General features: G+C 56.5%; 10 protein-coding genes across 10 annotated transcripts; 7 read left to right on the top strand and 3 right to left on the bottom strand.

Moving 5' to 3' along the window:
• Nucleotides 1-513: 513 nt before the first annotated feature.
• PHSY_002094 (hypothetical protein) lies at nt 514-993 on the top strand (the record flags this gene model as incomplete). Its single annotated transcript, XM_012332719.1, has 1 exon — nt 514-993. The coding sequence occupies one exon, from the start codon at nt 514-516 to the stop codon at nt 991-993; it is 480 nt and encodes a 159-aa protein (XP_012188109.1).
• Nucleotides 994-1,769: 776 nt separating this feature from the next.
• On the top strand, nt 1,770-2,888 carry PHSY_002093 (potential oxidoreductase; the record flags this gene model as incomplete). Its single annotated transcript, XM_012332718.1, has 1 exon — nt 1,770-2,888. One exon carries the CDS (start codon nt 1,770-1,772, stop codon nt 2,886-2,888), a length of 1,119 nt encoding a protein of 372 aa, XP_012188108.1.
• A 111-nt stretch (nt 2,889-2,999) lies between these two features.
• Nucleotides 3,000-4,680, bottom strand: PHSY_002092 (likely hexokinase; the record flags this gene model as incomplete). The annotated part of the gene is made up of 2 exons (XM_012332717.1): nt 3,000-3,115; nt 3,420-4,680. 2 exons carry the CDS (start codon nt 4,678-4,680, stop codon nt 3,000-3,002), a joined length of 1,377 nt encoding a protein of 458 aa, XP_012188107.1.
• Nucleotides 4,681-4,732: 52 nt separating this feature from the next.
• Nucleotides 4,733-5,350, top strand: PHSY_002091 (hypothetical protein; the record flags this gene model as incomplete). The annotated part of the gene is made up of 2 exons (XM_012332716.1): nt 4,733-4,861; nt 5,111-5,350. 2 exons carry the CDS (start codon nt 4,733-4,735, stop codon nt 5,348-5,350), a joined length of 369 nt encoding a protein of 122 aa, XP_012188106.1.
• A 369-nt stretch (nt 5,351-5,719) lies between these two features.
• PHSY_002090 (3-phytase) lies at nt 5,720-7,594 on the top strand (the record flags this gene model as incomplete). The annotated part of the gene is made up of 1 exon (XM_012332715.1): nt 5,720-7,594. The coding sequence occupies one exon, from the start codon at nt 5,720-5,722 to the stop codon at nt 7,592-7,594; it is 1,875 nt and encodes a 624-aa protein (XP_012188105.1).
• Nucleotides 7,595-8,347: 753 nt separating this feature from the next.
• PHSY_002089 (hypothetical protein) lies at nt 8,348-8,821 on the top strand (the record flags this gene model as incomplete). The annotated part of the gene is made up of 1 exon (XM_012332714.1): nt 8,348-8,821. The coding sequence occupies one exon, from the start codon at nt 8,348-8,350 to the stop codon at nt 8,819-8,821; it is 474 nt and encodes a 157-aa protein (XP_012188104.1).
• Nucleotides 8,822-9,227: 406 nt separating this feature from the next.
• Nucleotides 9,228-12,680, top strand: PHSY_002088 (hypothetical protein; the record flags this gene model as incomplete). Its single annotated transcript, XM_012332713.1, has 1 exon — nt 9,228-12,680. The coding sequence occupies one exon, from the start codon at nt 9,228-9,230 to the stop codon at nt 12,678-12,680; it is 3,453 nt and encodes a 1,150-aa protein (XP_012188103.1).
• A 527-nt stretch (nt 12,681-13,207) lies between these two features.
• Nucleotides 13,208-13,819, bottom strand: PHSY_002087 (pantothenate kinase; the record flags this gene model as incomplete). Its single annotated transcript, XM_012332712.1, has 2 exons — nt 13,208-13,404; nt 13,666-13,819. The coding sequence occupies 2 exons, from the start codon at nt 13,817-13,819 to the stop codon at nt 13,208-13,210; spliced, it is 351 nt and encodes a 116-aa protein (XP_012188102.1).
• Nucleotides 13,820-14,088: 269 nt separating this feature from the next.
• On the top strand, nt 14,089-15,387 carry PHSY_002086 (aspartic peptidase; the record flags this gene model as incomplete). Its single annotated transcript, XM_012332711.1, has 1 exon — nt 14,089-15,387. One exon carries the CDS (start codon nt 14,089-14,091, stop codon nt 15,385-15,387), a length of 1,299 nt encoding a protein of 432 aa, XP_012188101.1.
• Nucleotides 15,388-15,594: 207 nt separating this feature from the next.
• Nucleotides 15,595-17,016, bottom strand: PHSY_002085 (hypothetical protein; the record flags this gene model as incomplete). Its single annotated transcript, XM_012332710.1, has 1 exon — nt 15,595-17,016. One exon carries the CDS (start codon nt 17,014-17,016, stop codon nt 15,595-15,597), a length of 1,422 nt encoding a protein of 473 aa, XP_012188100.1.
• Between the last annotated feature and the right edge of the window lie 691 nt (nt 17,017-17,707).

Genomic DNA, 17,707 nt, shown 5'->3' with positions numbered 1-17,707 from the left:
TCGCCTGTTGCCAAACCGAGGGTCGGTCCGGTTGCGGATACGGAACACGAACCGCTAGCACCAAAACCGAATCGCAAGCATCGTTGGGCTGGCTCGTGTAGAGCCTTTCGATTCAAGCATAGTCATAGACGAACTACTGTCGTGCATATGTAGGCGCGAAACGGTCTTGTTTAGTGAGAAGGTGCAGATTTTAGCGTAGATCCCAGAGCGAACTTCGCTATGGCCAAGCGAAGGCCCTAATTTGCCTGTTCCGCTCCTGCCGAGGCTGACTGACCATCGGTAAGGAAAAAGGAAGAAAGATGAAAATTTTACAGTAAGCCGCGAGTGGGGACGTCATTTCGCCAAGCTGTCATGAAACAGAGCTGGTAAGCCCCGGAACTGCACATCCGCAGCCGTCGGCGATTCGCTGCCGCCAGCCTGAGGTCACTCACACCATTTGGACCGTGTTTTCGAAAATCGAATTGGTGTCGCCCGCTTCGGTAACATGGTAACCTGTCCCCCACCGGCGATCCGATGTTTGACTCGCGAGACACGAGCTCGATCGACAGTCTTGCTATCCTGACGATGGCGGAAGTGCGTGAGGATGTGGGGACGAAGGCAGTGTCGGGCCGCAATGGCTGGCGTATGGAATCTCAAGGCACTGCACGACGTGGCAGCTTTGCAGAGGATGCACCGACGATACGACCGCCGGTCGAAAGCTTGTCGGATGTGCGGATGCCTCATCAGTGGAAAGGTCGGCGTGACACAAACATTCGTCAGCTCGACATCCCCCAAGAGGAGAAACAAGGCGGATCGAGGCTTACCGCCGCACGACAACCACGCATGACGAGCCATGCTCCGCGGAGCCACACAGCAGAACCGCGTTACGACGACGACTGTGCAGCTCGGCGAACGTCGGCGTTTTTCCTTTACAACTCGGGACCTTCATTTTGGTCTGCGCAGCCACAGCACCACGAGGGTCGGCTTCGGATGTATTGTGCTATTGTTAAGTGAATGGCTTGGCGCATGCGCCTGCACGGTCCTGTCTTTGCATTTCATTGTCGGATGCACGGCCATGCACTATGCTCGTTAAGATGCCAGAGCCTCAGGAAGGTCCGAAGCTCGAGGAGGAGCTGCCTTCAGCAACTCGGCTAGAGGTCGAGCTCAGTATGATTCGACACAGCTTCGGTGGTCGATCAGCAATCCGAACGAGATTGCGAACGAGCATTGATGGACAGCGGGGCTTTGCAGAACGAAGTGAAGCCACGTCTTGATTAGATCTCATCCACGTGCCCCTGGTCAAGGCACAGCATACCAGCCTCGACGACAGCATACCAACGCAAGGCCTAGTCAGACGTATCCTGAAAGCCCATCTTCGACTCCTCACTAGCAAGGCAGTTCATGATTCTACACGGCCACCATCCATCATGCTTGCCCGGCCACGATCCCCTGCCAAGCCTTCGAAGCACTGAGAAAATGACGTATTGGGCAGAGGACGCTGGATCTACAACACGCATCAGACTCAGGGTGCTCTCCTGCTGCGCTGCAAGAAAAAAGAGCGGAATGTGAAAGCGGCTGTCTCAATTCCGCTCAGAGCATGCTGCCGTTCTTTTGGTCCCTGGAATCCGTCGGATCAGGCCATGCTGCGATGCTACCGTTCCGCTTGGCCGGGTCTATCAGGTGACGCGGTATCGAAGAGTCTTCCCCGTCTTGTCTCCCATCTTTAGCCCCACGTCGAGCCTGCGCCCCTCTCTCAACTTTCATCACCATCACCACTAGACACTTCCAACATGTCGACTGCCTCCACCACTTCGCTGGGTCCAAAGGTGCTCCTCACGGGAGTCTCGGGCTTCGTAGGCTCGCACGTCCTGGACGAGCTGCTCAAGTCGCCTCGCAGCTACCACGTCACCTGTGTCATTCGTTCCAAAGCCAAGACCGAACCGTGGCTCTCGCAACAGTTTGCCGCTGCGTTCCAACAGAACCGCGTCGAGGTCGTCGAGGTCCCCGACCTGCTCGCCTCTGGCTGCCTCGACTCGGCCGTCGAAGGCAAGGAGTACATCGTCCACGTAGCCTCGCCCTACGTCCTGAGCGCCAAAAACAACAAGCGCGACATCATCGATCCTGCCATCAACATGACGCGCAACGTGCTCGAAGCCGCGCTCAAGGCCGAAAACAAGGCCAAGTCTGCCGGAGAGAAACCTCTCCTGAAGCGGATCGTCGTCACCTCCTCCTTCGCTGCCATCCTCAACCCACTCAAAGGCATCGAAAAGCGCGACTACACCTACACCGACAAAGACTGGCAGCCGATCCAGTACGCTTTCCTGGGAACTTTCTACTCGCCGCTCGCCTACCTCATCTCCAAGACCCTCGCCGAGAAATCCGTCTGGGACTTTTTGAAGAAGCACAACCCCACTTTCGACGCTGCCACCGTCAACCCACCTAACATCTACGGTCCCATCATCCACGAAGTCAAATCCGAAGATGCCATTAACACCTCTTCCGCCGAACCGTGGAAGCTGTACAAGGCCGGTGGACCTGGGGGAGATGGCAAGGTGCCTGTGGAACAGTTTTGGTCGTTTTGCGATGTTCGGGATGTGGCCAAGATCCACGTTGCTGCTTTGGACAATCCGAAATCGCACAACACGAGGTACCTCGCCTACGGCGGCAGCATCTCGTGGCAGGAGGTGGCGGACGAGATTCACGACAACCCAGAGTATCCGCAGCAACTCAAGGATCACATCCCGCGCGGAAACCCAGGCGAGAAACATCGCCCCACCCCCTTGGCAAAACTCGACACGAGCAGAGCAGAGAAGGACCTCGGAATCCAGTTCCTCGACTGGAAGGAGTCGGTCATCAAGGGTTCGTTGTACAGCTTTATCGACATCGAAAAGTCGTGGGGCAAGCAGTAGCGCCAGTAGTCTCCGTCTCTCGCAACGTCTCCGTGCTCTTCTAGGATTGGATTCAGCCATTGTTCAGATATCCCTTTGTACGCTATACCTCTTATGCTCAGTTCAATTGTCTCAGCTTGATTTGACGCTACGCTCGTCGGAATGCTGTTTCCTCAGTGTGAGATTCGAGAGATCGGTGATGTAGAAAGCACTGTATTGGATTATCGTTTTGATGGCCGAATCAAGTCCTGCACAAAGAGAAAAGGTTAGGGTCAGCCTTGATGTCTGCGATCGCCAGCGCCAACAATCTGTACTCACTCAACACGATGACCGCTAGCAGCCTGCTTGGCAGCTTGCAATGCGCCCAGTGCGGCTCCTACACCACTTCCGTCTTTGGCGAGACCGATCTTGACGCGCTTCTCGCCTTGTTCGCCGATGAGTTCGCGCAAGGCTCCTCGCATGCGCTCCTCAAAGTCTGTTTTTTGGCGGAGAAAAGGTCAGTCATCGTCTTTGAGAAAGGGCGAACGTTCTTCGGCAGCTGCGCAAACTCACGTGGGTAAAACTCGATGACACTACCATCCATGCCGACCTTGACACCATCATCGTTCGCACCATTCCCCTGCACATTGCCCGTCTGTACCATGGTAGCTGCGATGGCCACTGAGCTCAATCTCGCCGCTCGCGTGCCGACGATCTCGCAGATGGTGCGCACCGTCTCGACATCCTCCTTGGACACATACTCGTCCTTGACGCCCATTGTCTGCACCAACACCTTTCGCGTCGCACTGGTAGGCGATGCAGCATCCTCCTTGTCCGCCTCGATCGCCGACATGAACGCCGTGTCGAACGCGTATTGCGTATTGAACGCTTTGGAGGCGAAACCTTGGAACAAGACAAGCTGATCGATGAGATGAAGCAAAACGCAACGTGTCACTTCACCCAGATACATGCCGCTGATCATCTTTTCGAAGATGTGGTTTCTTGGTCGGATCGACTCTCTGTCGACCTTGTTGTCAAAGATGGTGACGGGCAGCGCCTTGCGTTCGTCGTCGAATCCTCCCCATTCGGTGTTGACGACCATGTGGGTGATGGATCCTTGGGCGGTTTTGAGCTTCTTGATCTTGGAGATGTCTTCGAGGTAAGCGCCGTTGGTACCTGTTCCGAAGATGGCACTGATCAGGGCACCGTTGGAAGCGTACGCGTGTGCCAAGAGGGCACCGACGGTGTCGTTTACGAGAGCGCTGCACTTGACCTTGATGTGCTTCCTATCGAGCGAATCCTGCAACAACTGGACGACATCCTTTCCAGGAGCGTCGGGGCAGTTGAAGCCTTTGGTCCAGTGGATGAGATGACCACGGTCGATGGCGGTCTGTTCGACAGGAAAGCTGAAAGTGAAGCCGAGGTGGAGCACATCTTCGGTCGAAGTTGTTCCGAAATCGGTCAAGAAGTTGTCGACGCTGGTTGCCATGTAGTCGAACAGATCGCGCGCAGGGCCCTGCTTGAGCTGGTCAGATACCTTGTACTTTTCCTGCTTGATGGTGAACGTCCCCTTGCCGTCGAGCGCCACTTCACAAACTCGGAGGTTGGTTCCTCCCAAGTCGAGAGCAAGGTACGTGCCCTTTTCCGAGCCAGTGGGAACGCCGGTGACGAAGGATGGGATCATCTGCATCTCAGCGCCATGGTTGGCAAGGCCGTAATCGTAGAGCTCCTGGAATCGTGCGATGAGCGACTCGAGCAAAGGCTTGTCGAGTGTGAACTGCTCTCGGATCGACTCGACAGCCTTTTGCCGTGAGATGGACGGTACGGCCGGCATCTTGGTGGTGGGGCGTGCGTTGAAGCTAGGATGCGATGCTGTCCGGAGAAGAATGGAGATGGTGTGGAGAGAGCGGGGCAAGCAAAGATGCCGAAGCAAGGATCAGCTGGCCAAGCGACACGAGAAGAAGCGAGACGAAAAGGTGGTGGCCGATGCGCTGACCGAGGCAGAGGCAGAGAGAGTGAGCCAAGAGTTAAGCAGCCTACAGCCCTCAACTCTCTTTGCTGCACCACGGCGGGTCATTTCCTGCAAATAATCTCTCCGAAGCGAGAGGCCCAGCCAGGGTCACGCTGCCTCGCCAACAAGCGTTGCTACCAAATTTCAGAAAAGACGAGTCTGCTTGGCGCTCTCGACTGGGAAAGGCGACAGGCAGGCAGTCACTGTACACCATCACCGAAATTGTGATTTTTGATGCAATTTCTGGCTGCAGATCTTCGGCGGAACTCACGCCCGGTCGCATCTCTTGCAGTCGCTGCTCGCCTTGGACGCCCGACATCGAGCCACGCAGTTCAACCCAAGCACGAGATACGTCAAGGTGCGCCAAATGGCCGCCTCGTGGACCGAAGCCTCCTTCGATCGGCCAGTGTTCCCTCAGTCCATCGGGCGATCTGTCAAAGTCGAGATCTTGTCAGACTGCGAGCATCACGACGACCCAAAGGGTCCTCTCTGATGCACTGTCATCAGACAGCTTATCTGCCCTTGCTTGACTCACGCTTTGAAATTCTGATGATCACGTTCTTGCATCTGAGCTTGTTCTTCTCGAGTAGGACACGTTCTCTTGAGCTGCTCGTCCCATTGGACTGGCGTGCTCGTTCACCTTGGCTCCGTTGCCTTGACGACAAGATGTCTTGAGCTAGAGCTTCTCAGCCGGCTGACCGCAAGATGTGCCCGTCCAGCAACTGCCTCCACGCTCATTGCAGGACCTCTGTGTGGACTTGTATAAAGGCTTCCGCAGCGTCGACGGAGGATACACCGTCTCCTCGTCCCGTGTCGTCCTTGCTCTAGCTTCTTCCGTTTCGATCCGATCGCTCAAACAGGGATGCCGGCCATCACTTCCGGCCTCGCCTCTGTCGGCGCTTCTGGGTCGCCGATACCACACCTGCCCAACACCGCAATCTTACCGTCGCACATCTTCCACAACCTCGGCCAATACTCTCCCTGGTTCCCCGCGAGCAATCTCACCGACGACGCTGTTCCTGTCGATGCGTGTGAGGTGACCTTCGTGAGCCAGCTCGAGCGTCATGGCTCCCGCTACCCTACCGGCGGCGCATACAAAGAACTGCGCAAGACGTTGCGTCAGATCGCAAAGCATCTCGATCACGTTCCTCGCGCAACCAAAGACGTCAAGCCCACGGACGGGCTAGATCCTCAGCTTGAATGGTTGAGGCATTGGGTCGAGTCTAAAAAGACAGAGGATGGAGGTTTGCGCAATCGTCTCGGCAATTCAGAACTGACTCCCTACGGTCAGTATGAAGCGTACTCTTCGGGAAGGCGCTTCTACGAGCAATATGCACATCTCTTTGAAGATCAAGAGGAGGCGCTGATCGACGTCAACACCGACTACCAAGTCACGATGGACAGCAAACAAGCTCGATCCAGCTCGCTGCTCGAGGCAGTATGTTCGGCGCCAGAGGTATCAGCGTCATCCAACACTTGGTCCACCCTCCATCTCCTCTCTAGCATCCGTCAAGCCGTGTGCCACCTACTCAGCACAAGTTCGAGCTCCTCCTCGGCTCATGCAAGTCACAAGCACACCGAACGACCTTTCGTGCGAGCTTCTGGAGCCGATCGTGTCGTCACCACTTCGCGCTTCTGGCTCCAAGGCTTTGCCCACTCACCACACAAACCCTTCCGTCACGCGCCGCCCGAATCAGCTCCATGGCCACAAAAAGGTCGACCTGTCGTGTTCGACGACCTCAAAAGCGGTAAACCGCATCGACGCATCCACAACCTCCCCAAGCCCGACGTCATCATCCCCGAAGCACGCAAATCCGACAAGCTCGGCCAGACTGCCAGCAACAACACGCTCGACGTCTACACCTGCTCTGCGTTCGAACGCGACTACCGCGACAACGCGCAGAGCCCGGCTGCCCACAAGACGGCGACGTTTGCGCACAACGCTACAGCAGCCATTCGTGCACGACTCGCAAGCCAGCTCGGCGTTCGACGTGGCGGCAGCAAGGATCGTCGGGGAGAGAGGATCCATTTGGAGCCTCGTCAGGTGCTCCAGCTTTTTAGTCTGTGTGCTTTCGATACGGCGGCTCGACTTGACCCGTACGGCTTGCTCCGCAACGACGTGGAGCGCAACCAAGATGCCGTGAGCCCCTTTTGCAGTCTTTTCAGGCCAGAAGACTTTCAGAGCATCTACGAGGTCACGACCGATATCGAGAAAGATTACGGTTTCGCAGCACACAACCCTCTACACAAGGCACTGGCTACACCGTGGTTGCGAGAGCTGGTCGCCAGGCTTGAAAGCAGATCGCCAGTCATGACCCCTCCAACGTCGATCAACACCACATTGGATGCGGACAGGGCGACTTTCCCCATGCCATCTGCAAAGGGACCTCGAGCTTTTGTCGACTTCACCCACGACAACCAGCTCGCTCCTGTGATCGCTGCACTCGAGCTGTGGGACGAGGATCACGAGTGGGTCACCTCGCTCACCACGCCGTTCTCCGGTAGATTGACCGTAGAGAGGCTAGAGTGCGCGGGTGAGGCGTACATTCGCATCTTGGTCAACAGCCAGCCCGCCCACGTCTCGAATGGAAACTGGTGTCCGGTCTCGAAAAAGTCTCACTTGCCTGATAGCGACCAGCTCTGTCCTCTGTCGGCCTTTCTCGGACCTCTGACATGGGTCGACCAGCCAAACGAGTGGAACAAGTGCTATGCCAGGAAGGGCAGGAAAGGCGACTGAGACCTGTAAACGGTGCACTGAGTACCAATGCAGCTAACTTTGTCGTCATTTGGCGAGCATCCAAGATGTGAGCCAAGTCTGTCGTTTGCATGCGTTGTGTGAAGCACCTTCGGTGTGACTGATGATATGGTGGCGGGATGGAGATCGATCGGGGCCAGCCCACCCGATTCAACCCAGTGAGAAAATAGGAAGAAAGCGGACTGAGACGGTCAAAAGCGAAAAAGTTGAGAAAAGCAGAGCTCTCGTAAGCTGAGAATAGAAGAACACCTTCTTCTTCCCTTCCACCAGCATCGATACCCTCGCCATGTAAAAGGCTTCCTGCTTTCCACCACATCATCACAACGTACGTATCATACTTCCGTTATGGCCGCAGAGCTGTTCTTCTGCTGCTGCTGTCGATGCTACCCCGTCCGGCAATGAGCGATCGCGCTAGGTTTTAAAAAGCGCTCAACATATCTGGCACCTCTTCGCCGAGCCCTTGGCTCCGACGCCAAGTCTCTTTCGGGGCTTGTCGTCAGCTTTGGTCGATGCCGCAACTCTTGATTTCTGAGCCGTCTCTTTCCACCCGAAAGAAAATTTCACCAACGACGACAGCAGCAGTAGCACAAAGGCAGATACCGGTGGAATTACGCTAGAACTTGCTCGCTGACCAGCGTCCGTTTTGTTCCATTTCGACAACTCGCACTGTCTGCAGTAAGGTCCATCATGTTCCGACCATCAACAAGCCTCTTGTTTCGCTCGACGCTGCGCTCGATGGCGTCGGCATCCAACCAGCCCATCCCGCCCGGTTCAGAGCTCAATGCAGTCAAGCGCACCGCAGCGACCATCTTGCCACCGATTAAGCTCTACCGTCGTATCATCCGTGCCCACCGCAAGCTCGACGCCGACATGCGTGCCGTAGGTGACAACTACGTCAAGGACGAATTTCGCAGACACAAGGCCATCGACAATCCGCTCCAGATCATCGGCTTCCTCAGCTCGTGGAAGATGTACCTCGATCAGCTTGAGGTGCAGCAAGGCAAACCTGGTGGCTTCCGTGGCGAAAGGCTGGATGCACAGCTGCTCGAAAAGATGTCCGACGAGCAGATCTACCAAATCCACGAGCTCATGACGGCAACTCAAGAGGCCTACTCGGACAAGGCGCAGGCACACCCGCCACATCAGCAGAGGGAGATGGCTGAGAAGGCGGCTGCCGAGGCCGGCATGTCTGTCAAGAAGGATGAATAGTCGACTCGGCAGGCATTGTCATTCTTCTCCCCTTTCTGCTACCATCCCTAACCGTACATACGCACTCGTCTTGGAACTATACCACTCATTCTTTCGATTTGCACTTCCATCGTCTCGGTTCCTTTTCCATTCGCATCGCATTCTTGTTCTGTCCATCTGCTGTATTTGTAATGTCAACTTTCCAACTCATCTTCATTTGTGCCGCTTGAGATGAGAGCAAACCTTGCATGCCCCACTGAGTGTTACCCCTGTCGGACGAAATGGTCTTGGAAGAGGATCTCGGAAATCGGGCAACGAGGAGCTAGGTTTTTTTGCTGTTCCAAGAAGAAAGTGTTCAAGTCAAGACCCTTGATCCGCTCCCAGACCTTCCTCTGCTTCCAGTCCAACGCTCACACTCTACACCGTCATGATGGGCCATCATCGGGGTGTAGAGGCCATCAACTCCGCCACCGGCACCACCAGCCGTCAAAATGGTCTCCGCAAAACCACCCCATATTGGTACGAGTTCCAGACCTACTCCAAGCTACGCTGGTTCGGTCGAGAGCTCATCGAGATCATGACCACCGAGTTTCGAGATCGCACCAAAGAGTATTACGTCTGGGCGATTCACAAGGGTATCTGCACTGTCAATGGAAAGAAGGCCGACATTCATCAGACCATCGGAGATGGCGACAAGATCTGCAACAGCGTGCACAGACATGAACCACCCGTCACCGACGAACCGATCAAGATCATTCATAGAGACGATGAAGAGGGGATATTGGTGATCGTCAAACCCGGATCAATCCCTGTTCATGCTGCGGGGAGGTATTTGCGACATACATTGACCGGCCTACTTCAATCAGAGCATGGGATAGAGATGGTCTACACCACCAATCGACTGGACAGGCTAACGAGCGGAATCATGGTCTGCTCCACCAAGAAGGAGACCGCCTCCCGACTAGGAGCTCAATTCGCAGCCGGCCAAGTCAGCAAGGCGTACGTCTGCCGTGTTCGCGGCAAGTTTCCAGAAGGCGAGGTGGTCTGCAAAGAACCCATCCTGACCATCGACCGTCAGAGCGGAGTCAACATTGTACATCCAAAAGGCAAACACTGCGAGACCATCTTTGTCCGTCTCTCGTACGACGCTGCTACCGACTCCTCCGTCGTCTTCTGCCGACCTATCACCGGCCGTACACACCAGATCCGAGTGCACGTCCAGTATCTCGGACACCCGATCTGCAACGATCCCATCTACGGTCACAACGTGTGGAGCAAAGTCGACTCTTCCGCCTTCGCAAAAGTCATCCCCGATCAGTGGAAGAAGGTCGGCGGTGAGATCGGACAGAAGGAGGTCGAAATGATCGTCGATGCGATCAAGGGTGATCAGGATGGACAGGAGGATTGGGCGAGATGGAAGGACGAGGTCCTGTTCAAGGAGATGATCGCTCAGGAAGGTCTGGAGAACGTCCACGTGCCGGGCCCGAACGGTCGCTCAAGTCGACCCTCGGACGATTTGCTCAAAAGAGCGTTGGCTAAGCTGGAGCTAGACACAGGTGACATCCCTGCAAAGGGACTCAACCGACCCAAGGACATCGAGACAGCATGGCAGAAAAGAGTGCGCGAACAGTCGTCGGACTTTTGCTCCGAGTGCAAGATCCCCCTTCTGCCAGATCCCAAACCGGAGGAGCTTTACATCTACCTACACGCAATCAAGTACTGGTCGGACGAATGGTCGTTCGAAGATGCGTTGCCGTGGTGGGCCAGGGAGGACTGGCAGTCGATCTCGCCGCATGGTTCTGGAACAGGGTCGGGAGCAGCAGAGGCGACACTACCACAAGACCTCGCTGTAGCGCACAAGACAGAGGCGGAGCTTTCCAGTGCCGCCATCTCCTCGCTCATCACGAGCGAGATCGAGGAGAAAGCATCCAGGTTGGCCGAGCCGCAAAAGTACACAAAGCACGACCAGGGTATCGAGTTGTCGCAGGTGATGCAACTTGTCGACTACCCACCTATGCATGTCGGTCCGTCGAGCAGCAGCAGCAAGATTGCGGTCGCGACGGAGGCGATCAACGTACCCATCGTATTCCAGGTGTTTGGCGGGTTCGAAGACTTTGCTCAGCGCGAGGTCTTGCAACAGACGCTGGCGAGAGCCGCCGAGCACGCAGTCACATTGACGTCCGAATGCGGTACATCGTCGAGCATCCATTCGGGCCATGTCCGCGTGCTAGATGGCAAGCTGGCGAGGTGCAGTCTCGCAGCGTACCTTGATGCCAAGCTGGGCATCGCCAAGACTGCGTACCTCTTGACGGCCTTGCACGAGTTCCCGAGGGAATTGGCGAAGGAGCTCAAGCACGAGAAGCACATTGGTGGGGCCAGCAAGCGGGCTAGGTGGAAGGCAAAAGAGCTGCGCAGATCCTTGGCCAAAAAGGAAGGAAAGAAGCTGGGCACACAGCCGACGACGCCCGGAATCATCGGGAAGCCAACGATTCTGCGTGGAGACGTCGTCACAGATGACACTGCGGCTTCCGCTGCCAAGGTTCTCCTCGATGCTGAGCAGAGCGGCATGAAATCGGAGTCGATCGGTGTCAATGCAGCAGTCGAGCAAGTTCCGAGCTCAGCAGCAAGCGAAGCCGAAGCTGATGACGGCAGCCCGTTCCCATCCGAAGTCAGGTTGCTACAGCTCCTGGACGACGTTTGGGAGTCGTCGCTACCGCAGCTCGATCGAGCACTCGAAAGCTGGAAACGTATCGTCAGCGCCACCACAGGCGAACCATTCACCGAGACGCACCACACCTATCGAGCCACCGTCGACCGAGCCACGTACAATCTTCCGAGTCTCAACTCGCAGACCATGGAGCGGTACGTTGGCGAACTCGCGTGGGACTGGCTCAACGGTCGCGACACACCCAACACACAACCCTCCGCGCCCACAACCTGGCGCGTCGACCTGGAAAAGCCGATGCTCGACATCACGCTCAAGTTCTTCCCTGGGTTCGGAATCGGCGACGAGTTCGAAAAGGAGCTCGGCGAGGAGGACGATCCAGCACTCAAGTCGGAGGGACAGATCGCGTTTATGATCAAGCTACCTGCACCGATAACGGCGAGTCCACGAAGACCGGCAGGGCGAAATGCGTTTCTGGTAGGCGGAACGACCATGGCAGAGTACCGCGCTGCTTCACTCGCCCTGGCATTGCCCCTGCCGACCGAAAGGAAAACGCTGGATGGCGTGCAATCCGCAAAGGAGCTCGCACCGCTGCGCGTGCTGGAGCCATGCTGTGGGCACGGATCTATCGTGTTCCAAACAGCAGCCATGATGGAAGCTCGCGGACTGCACGGCGAGGTCCTCGGCTGCGACATTGACGCAGAAACCGTCGAACGAGCCCAGTCCATCTCGACTCTTGCCGGCTTCGACCCCACTACCGGCCCCGTCACCGTCCAACTCCGAAGCGTCGACGGCACCGACCGCCTCTCACTAGAATCGTTCGCAGGAGGTGCTTCCAGCATCGACGCCATCCTCACCGACCTCCCCTGGGGTAAGCGCGAAAAAGCATCTCAATCGCTCTCGAAGCTCTACCACTTTTTCCTCGAATCCTGGTTCTCGGTCCTCCGAACCGGCGGGTACATTGTCGCGGTCACGGCGGAACACCGTACGCTGTCGAGAGCTCTCAGCGTGTTCGAAACGACGTGCAGGAAGAAGAGGATGGGGGCATGTTTGAAGATGGAAGATGTCAGGATGCTGGATGGCAGGGGGAATGGGTTTGAGGAGGAGAAGGTGAAGCAGCAGGGAGTGTTGGAGGCACGCAGGAACGGTCAGATGAGAAAGATCGAGATCGGGTACCACGTGTACGTTTTCATGATCCGCAAGGTCGCTATATGAAGTGGTGAGGCGACGTTGCTGTCGATCGGGGTCATCAAGACGATGCTTCTGCAGTCAACGACCCACGGGAAAGGAAGTGTTCCGCTTCTCGTACATCCATTTTTGCCAAACCCACACAATTTCACCTGTCGAGGAAAGAGCATGTCCGAAACCGCGTGGTCACCCAGAGCTTGGCGTGCAGCAATCAGTGCGCTCTCCACAGCCGATATGACGAACAGTGGCAACAACAGAATTGCGTCGCCCGCAATGGTGTCCATGGAGCTGGGCCACGGACAAATCTCTGCAGTCAGCAAAGTGGCCGAGTCCAAAAATCGAGGCGGTGCTGCGAGTTGCCGTGAAACTGCAACCAAAACCACATGGTAATCCAATAAGTCACTGCCATGCTCTCCACAGCCTCGTCACGGCGACACGAATTCGGCCCTTCCGTTCTGTGCTACGCCTCGCACAGTTTCGTGATGGGCGAAGAAGAGCATCACACTACCTGTCAACGTTGACTGCAAGTTGGCTGACACAGGTCTCCGGCACGGTCAGTTGCGACGACCTCTCCGACCGTCAGCATCATCAGCATCGACAAACGGTTCGATTCGGCAGGAAAGAAGCACGTTGTACCACAGGATGACGAACTCGGAAACGGTGTGCTCACTCGTTGTGTCGACGCCGTAGGTTGACAGCGTCTCCGATCTCTCTTCGATGGCCGCGGCAAAGCGCGGCGAACGAGAGCGATCTATGAACAGCCAACCGGTTGAGTCGATTGACCGACGGCGGTGCCTGACGAGGGTGGAAATTCAACTAGAGTGAACCCTTACTTACCTCGGCACTGCGACAGAGGGATGCAGGCTTTGCCGATGCGTTAGGAATTCCAACCTGTGCTCAAGTGCAAGTACGTCATAATCCTGACGAACTTGGCAAGACCGCGCTTTCCCCTCTCGGCCTGTCACACGTCCGCTTCCAGAAGATTTTCAATGGCCGGCTGCCGTCGTGCGACCGAAAAAGCTGTGCAACCGTACTCTCAATGTGGTTGGAAGGAAGGGTGACATTACTGAATGCAGGGTCTCGCCGCCTGCCGCGCGGTCATTGCTTGACGAAGCTATGACCTCCTGCAGCACAGCACAGCACAGTGTGACCGCAGACGCTGACATCAGGCGGCTTGATTCTTCCGGATGCTGGCTCCTATTTGTAGTTGACTGAGCTCCCTCTCGATAGGCTCTTCCCTTCCCCTCTCATAAGTAGCTTGAAGGCGTCAATCTTGACATTCAACCGCCGTCCAACGCCCACGACCTAGACAGGACCGAAAGACTTTGCATTCATAGCATAAAGAGATCTTCGACCGCCGTATCCAACTCCTTTCAAGATGAAATTCTCGGGCGCCACCTTGGTCTCGTCCGGCCTGCTCGCCGCTTCGGCAGCGATGGCAGCACCTGCGCCTGCATCCTCCTCCGCCAGCTCCTCGACCCCCATCCACGTCCCCATTTCGAAACGAAACGTCGTCAAGCGCTCGGGCAACGACCTTCTCAACTGGGCATACGACCAAAAGACCATTCTGCAATCCAAGTACAACCTGCCTGCTTCTGCGAATCAACGGCGAGCCGGAGCCACGTCGCTCACCAATGTGCAGTACGACTCTTCGTGGGTCGCCTCTCTCTCGGGTGGTACACCATCCAAGAGCTACGAGGTGGTGCTCGATACGGGTTCCGCCGATCTGTGGATCTCTTCGCAGTACTATCAGCCTTCGTCGAGCAGCACTTTCCAGAACCAGTCGACTGCATTTGACATCCAGTACGGATCGGGCGCTGTGGATGGATATCAAGCGACGGACACGTTCACGTTGGCCGGCACGACTGTGCAGAACCTGCACTTTGCGGTAGCTACCTCGGTCTCGTCCGGTTTGACGAGTGCCTCCATGGAAGGTATCATGGGTATGGGTTTCCAGAAGCTCGCATCATCCGGTCAACCACCGCTGTGGGTCGCTGCCGGTGTCGACACCTTTTCGTTCTACCTCGAACGAGCCAGTCTCACTTCCTCTGATTCGACCCAGCCCGGTGGAACCTTCACGCTAGGTGGAACCAACACGAGCCTGTACCAGGGCGATATCAGCTACAACTCGCTCATCGAGGAGCTTTACTGGATGGTGCGTCTCGGTGGCCTCGGCGCGCGAGGGTCCGCCGTCAACCTTAACAGTCTCACCCGCGCAGCCATCGACACGGGCACCACGCTCATCGGTGGACCCGATTCGGTGGTGCAGCAATTCTACTCGCAGATCCCCAACTCTCAATCGCAGGGCAATGGATACTACTCCTTCCCCTGCAGCAGCTCGGTCGACGCAACCCTGACGTTCGGCACTCAGCAGTACACGATCCCCAACTCGGACTTTGTCGCAGGAACCCTCGACCAGTCCGGCACGCAGTGTCTAGGCGCCATCTTCGGCCTCGGCTCGTCGGCCCAGACCGATCTGCAGTGGATCATCGGCGACGCCTTCTTGAAGAACGTCTACTCGATCTTCACCACCAACGGAAACAACGGTAACGCCGGCGTCGGGTTCGCCAGCCTGGCCAACGGCTTGAACTCGGGCACCAACTCGAAGAGCGTCGGCTCGTCGAGCAACGGCGCGAGCAGCAGCAGCCCCGCCGCTGCCACGGTGAAGCGATGGAACAGCGTCGCCGCCGTGTTGGCGGCTGTGGCGCTTCCGGTCGCTGTGTTGGTTGCTTGAGACTGGATGGGCAGCTCGGTACAGCAGTACTTGGACATTTTTTTCTCCTTTTCTACAGTCTCACTCCTTAGAATGTATGTCAGACGGAACACGCAGTTTGTAGCATCTCATTGCACACCTTTCACGCTATTTCAATGGAATCATGACAGGAAGTTTGATTATGTCTGTGGCTATGCTTTTTGGGTGATTCTACACGTTTGCAACGAGTTATCCTCCGACATCGTGCAATGGAGACGCCTCCCTGACCACGTGTGTGCTCCTTCCGCTTGCCAGGCTTGGACTTGAACCTCTCCTTGCTCTCTGCGCTACCGCGTCGGCTGAGAGGAGATCGGTTTCGGAGGTTTTGACGCGCATCAGCGGGCCACCTGGACCTAGCGTTGCGGTGCTGAACCTCCTCCCCCCAGCGGCCGCAGCAGGGGTTTGCTGTTGAAGACACTTGTGCATGGCAGCTTTGTGGACGTGGTCCTTCCATACGGCTCGACCTTTGGATTCGCGCACTGCTTTGGTGGCGAGCGATTTCACGTCGATCGCAGGAGGTGCGTCGAGGGAGTTGTGGCGCAGGGAGAGGGTGTCGATCGATCGACGGGCTAGGGACGGACGATGCGGCGACGAGGTGGAGGAGGATGCGGGTGCTGTGGTGGAAGCAGCGGGAAGGGTAGTGTCGAGGGATAGTTTGGGTCGAGACGGCTGACGCGGTTGCGGTTGGATGGTGGTGGCGGTAGGCGAGGGGAGCGGTTCGTGTGCGGCGCTGAAGGGGTGCCGGAAGGTGGGTTCCCAGGGGGAGGGGCGGAGGGAGAGTGCTCCTGGTGGAAGCGCAGCAGAAGGCTTGCTAGCACGACCTCCGGATGGCGATTCGTCGGTCTCTGCTACAGATGCGATGCTTGTAGGAGCGGATTTGGGATCGATTTCAGCGGAAGGCAGGTGGTGCTGCGATGGCGGTGGTGGTAGTGGTGGACGAGATGATTTCCTCGGTTGAATACGTCGCTTGATGACTGTCGAGTTGGAAGCGATGTTGGAGCGTTGATCTTGGACTCTCTGCAACACCATCTCGTCTATCCCCGTTGGAGAGTTCGGGATGGTCGGACTTTTCTTGGCATCACTGCTCCGACTACTCGCAGCAACATTGCCCATAACCCACAACTTGCCCCTCTCCCTCTCACCCACCGTCTCCCTCTCCTTCTCGCTCCTCGCCGCCGGCGCCCTCGCCACCTCTCCCAAGCTCACCCTGACCTTCTCCCTGTCACTCGTCGGACTGCTCGGCACGCTATCCACCACGCTGTACCCGTGCTTCCTCAACATCTTCTCGCCCAACGCTGCCGCCTCGGCCCTCCTCCTCCTCTCGCTCCTCCTCTTCTTTTCGAGTTGCCTGTGCTGGATCCTGCTCGCTGGAACGATGCACACGTTGCCCGGCCCGCACACGAGCGAATCCTTGCGTGTCAGCTCGACAGAGTTCGCACACGCATCGTCGACGATCACCACATCGTACCCGAAGAGCTTGGAGAAGAAGAAGCTCGAGAACGTGGAGAGGCTGCGGTTGAGACGCCGAAGCGTAGAGTCGATGATGCGGGCGAGGCGGAGGACGAAGCTGTCGATGAGGTTGGTGGCTTGTCTGGAAGTGATGTTGCCCATGGTGGGCAAGTGATGATGGAGTAGATAAGGTCGCCGAGAGGATGTTCTTAGTTTGTCTAGTCGTACGTGATCATTGCGTTGGCTGAAACGCTGTCGTTGATGAATGTCGTCAAGGGAAAAGGCTCGTGGTAGCGACGAGGATACCCATCGCCCTGACGGCAAACAAGATGGTGAAGCACCGAGAAGCTTGCTCACACATCCTCGTCATGCACTTATCTCGTCCGCCTTAGCTCTCCATGCAGAAGTTCTGTGACAGCTCGCATATGCGTGCTATCAGGGGGTTGGTGCCTGTGTGCATGCGCTTGTCTCTCTTTTTCTGTTTTAGGGGCTTTTTCAGCTGGCTGCACACGCACGCGCACCTGTCAAGCTAAGCCAACACGATTAGAGAGTGTTTGTGTGCCCTCGTCCGTTTCTCGCATCCCCTGCCCTGGGTCGGAGTCGATATTTGAACGGCGGAAATTCCATTTTTTTTTTTGGTTCGCCGTCATCGAGAGTTGAGATATCACTTTCGACCATACATCCTTGCTGTCCCCTGAGCGAGTGTCTATGTGAGACAGTAGTTGGAATCTTCGGTATATACATCCTGATATCATACCCCGGGGACCGATCCTTGTGATCGTCTGCAGCTGAGAAGCGATGATGCGATTGGGTGCAAAGCAGCAAGAACCTGCTACCGTATGCTGGTCTTCGC

Source organism: Pseudozyma hubeiensis (assembly GCF_000403515.1).
Source record: "Pseudozyma hubeiensis SY62 DNA, scaffold: PHS21, whole genome shotgun sequence".
NCBI lineage: Eukaryota > Fungi > Basidiomycota > Ustilaginomycetes > Ustilaginales > Ustilaginaceae > Pseudozyma > Pseudozyma hubeiensis.
This window is presented reverse-complemented; position numbering and strand designations above follow the sequence as displayed.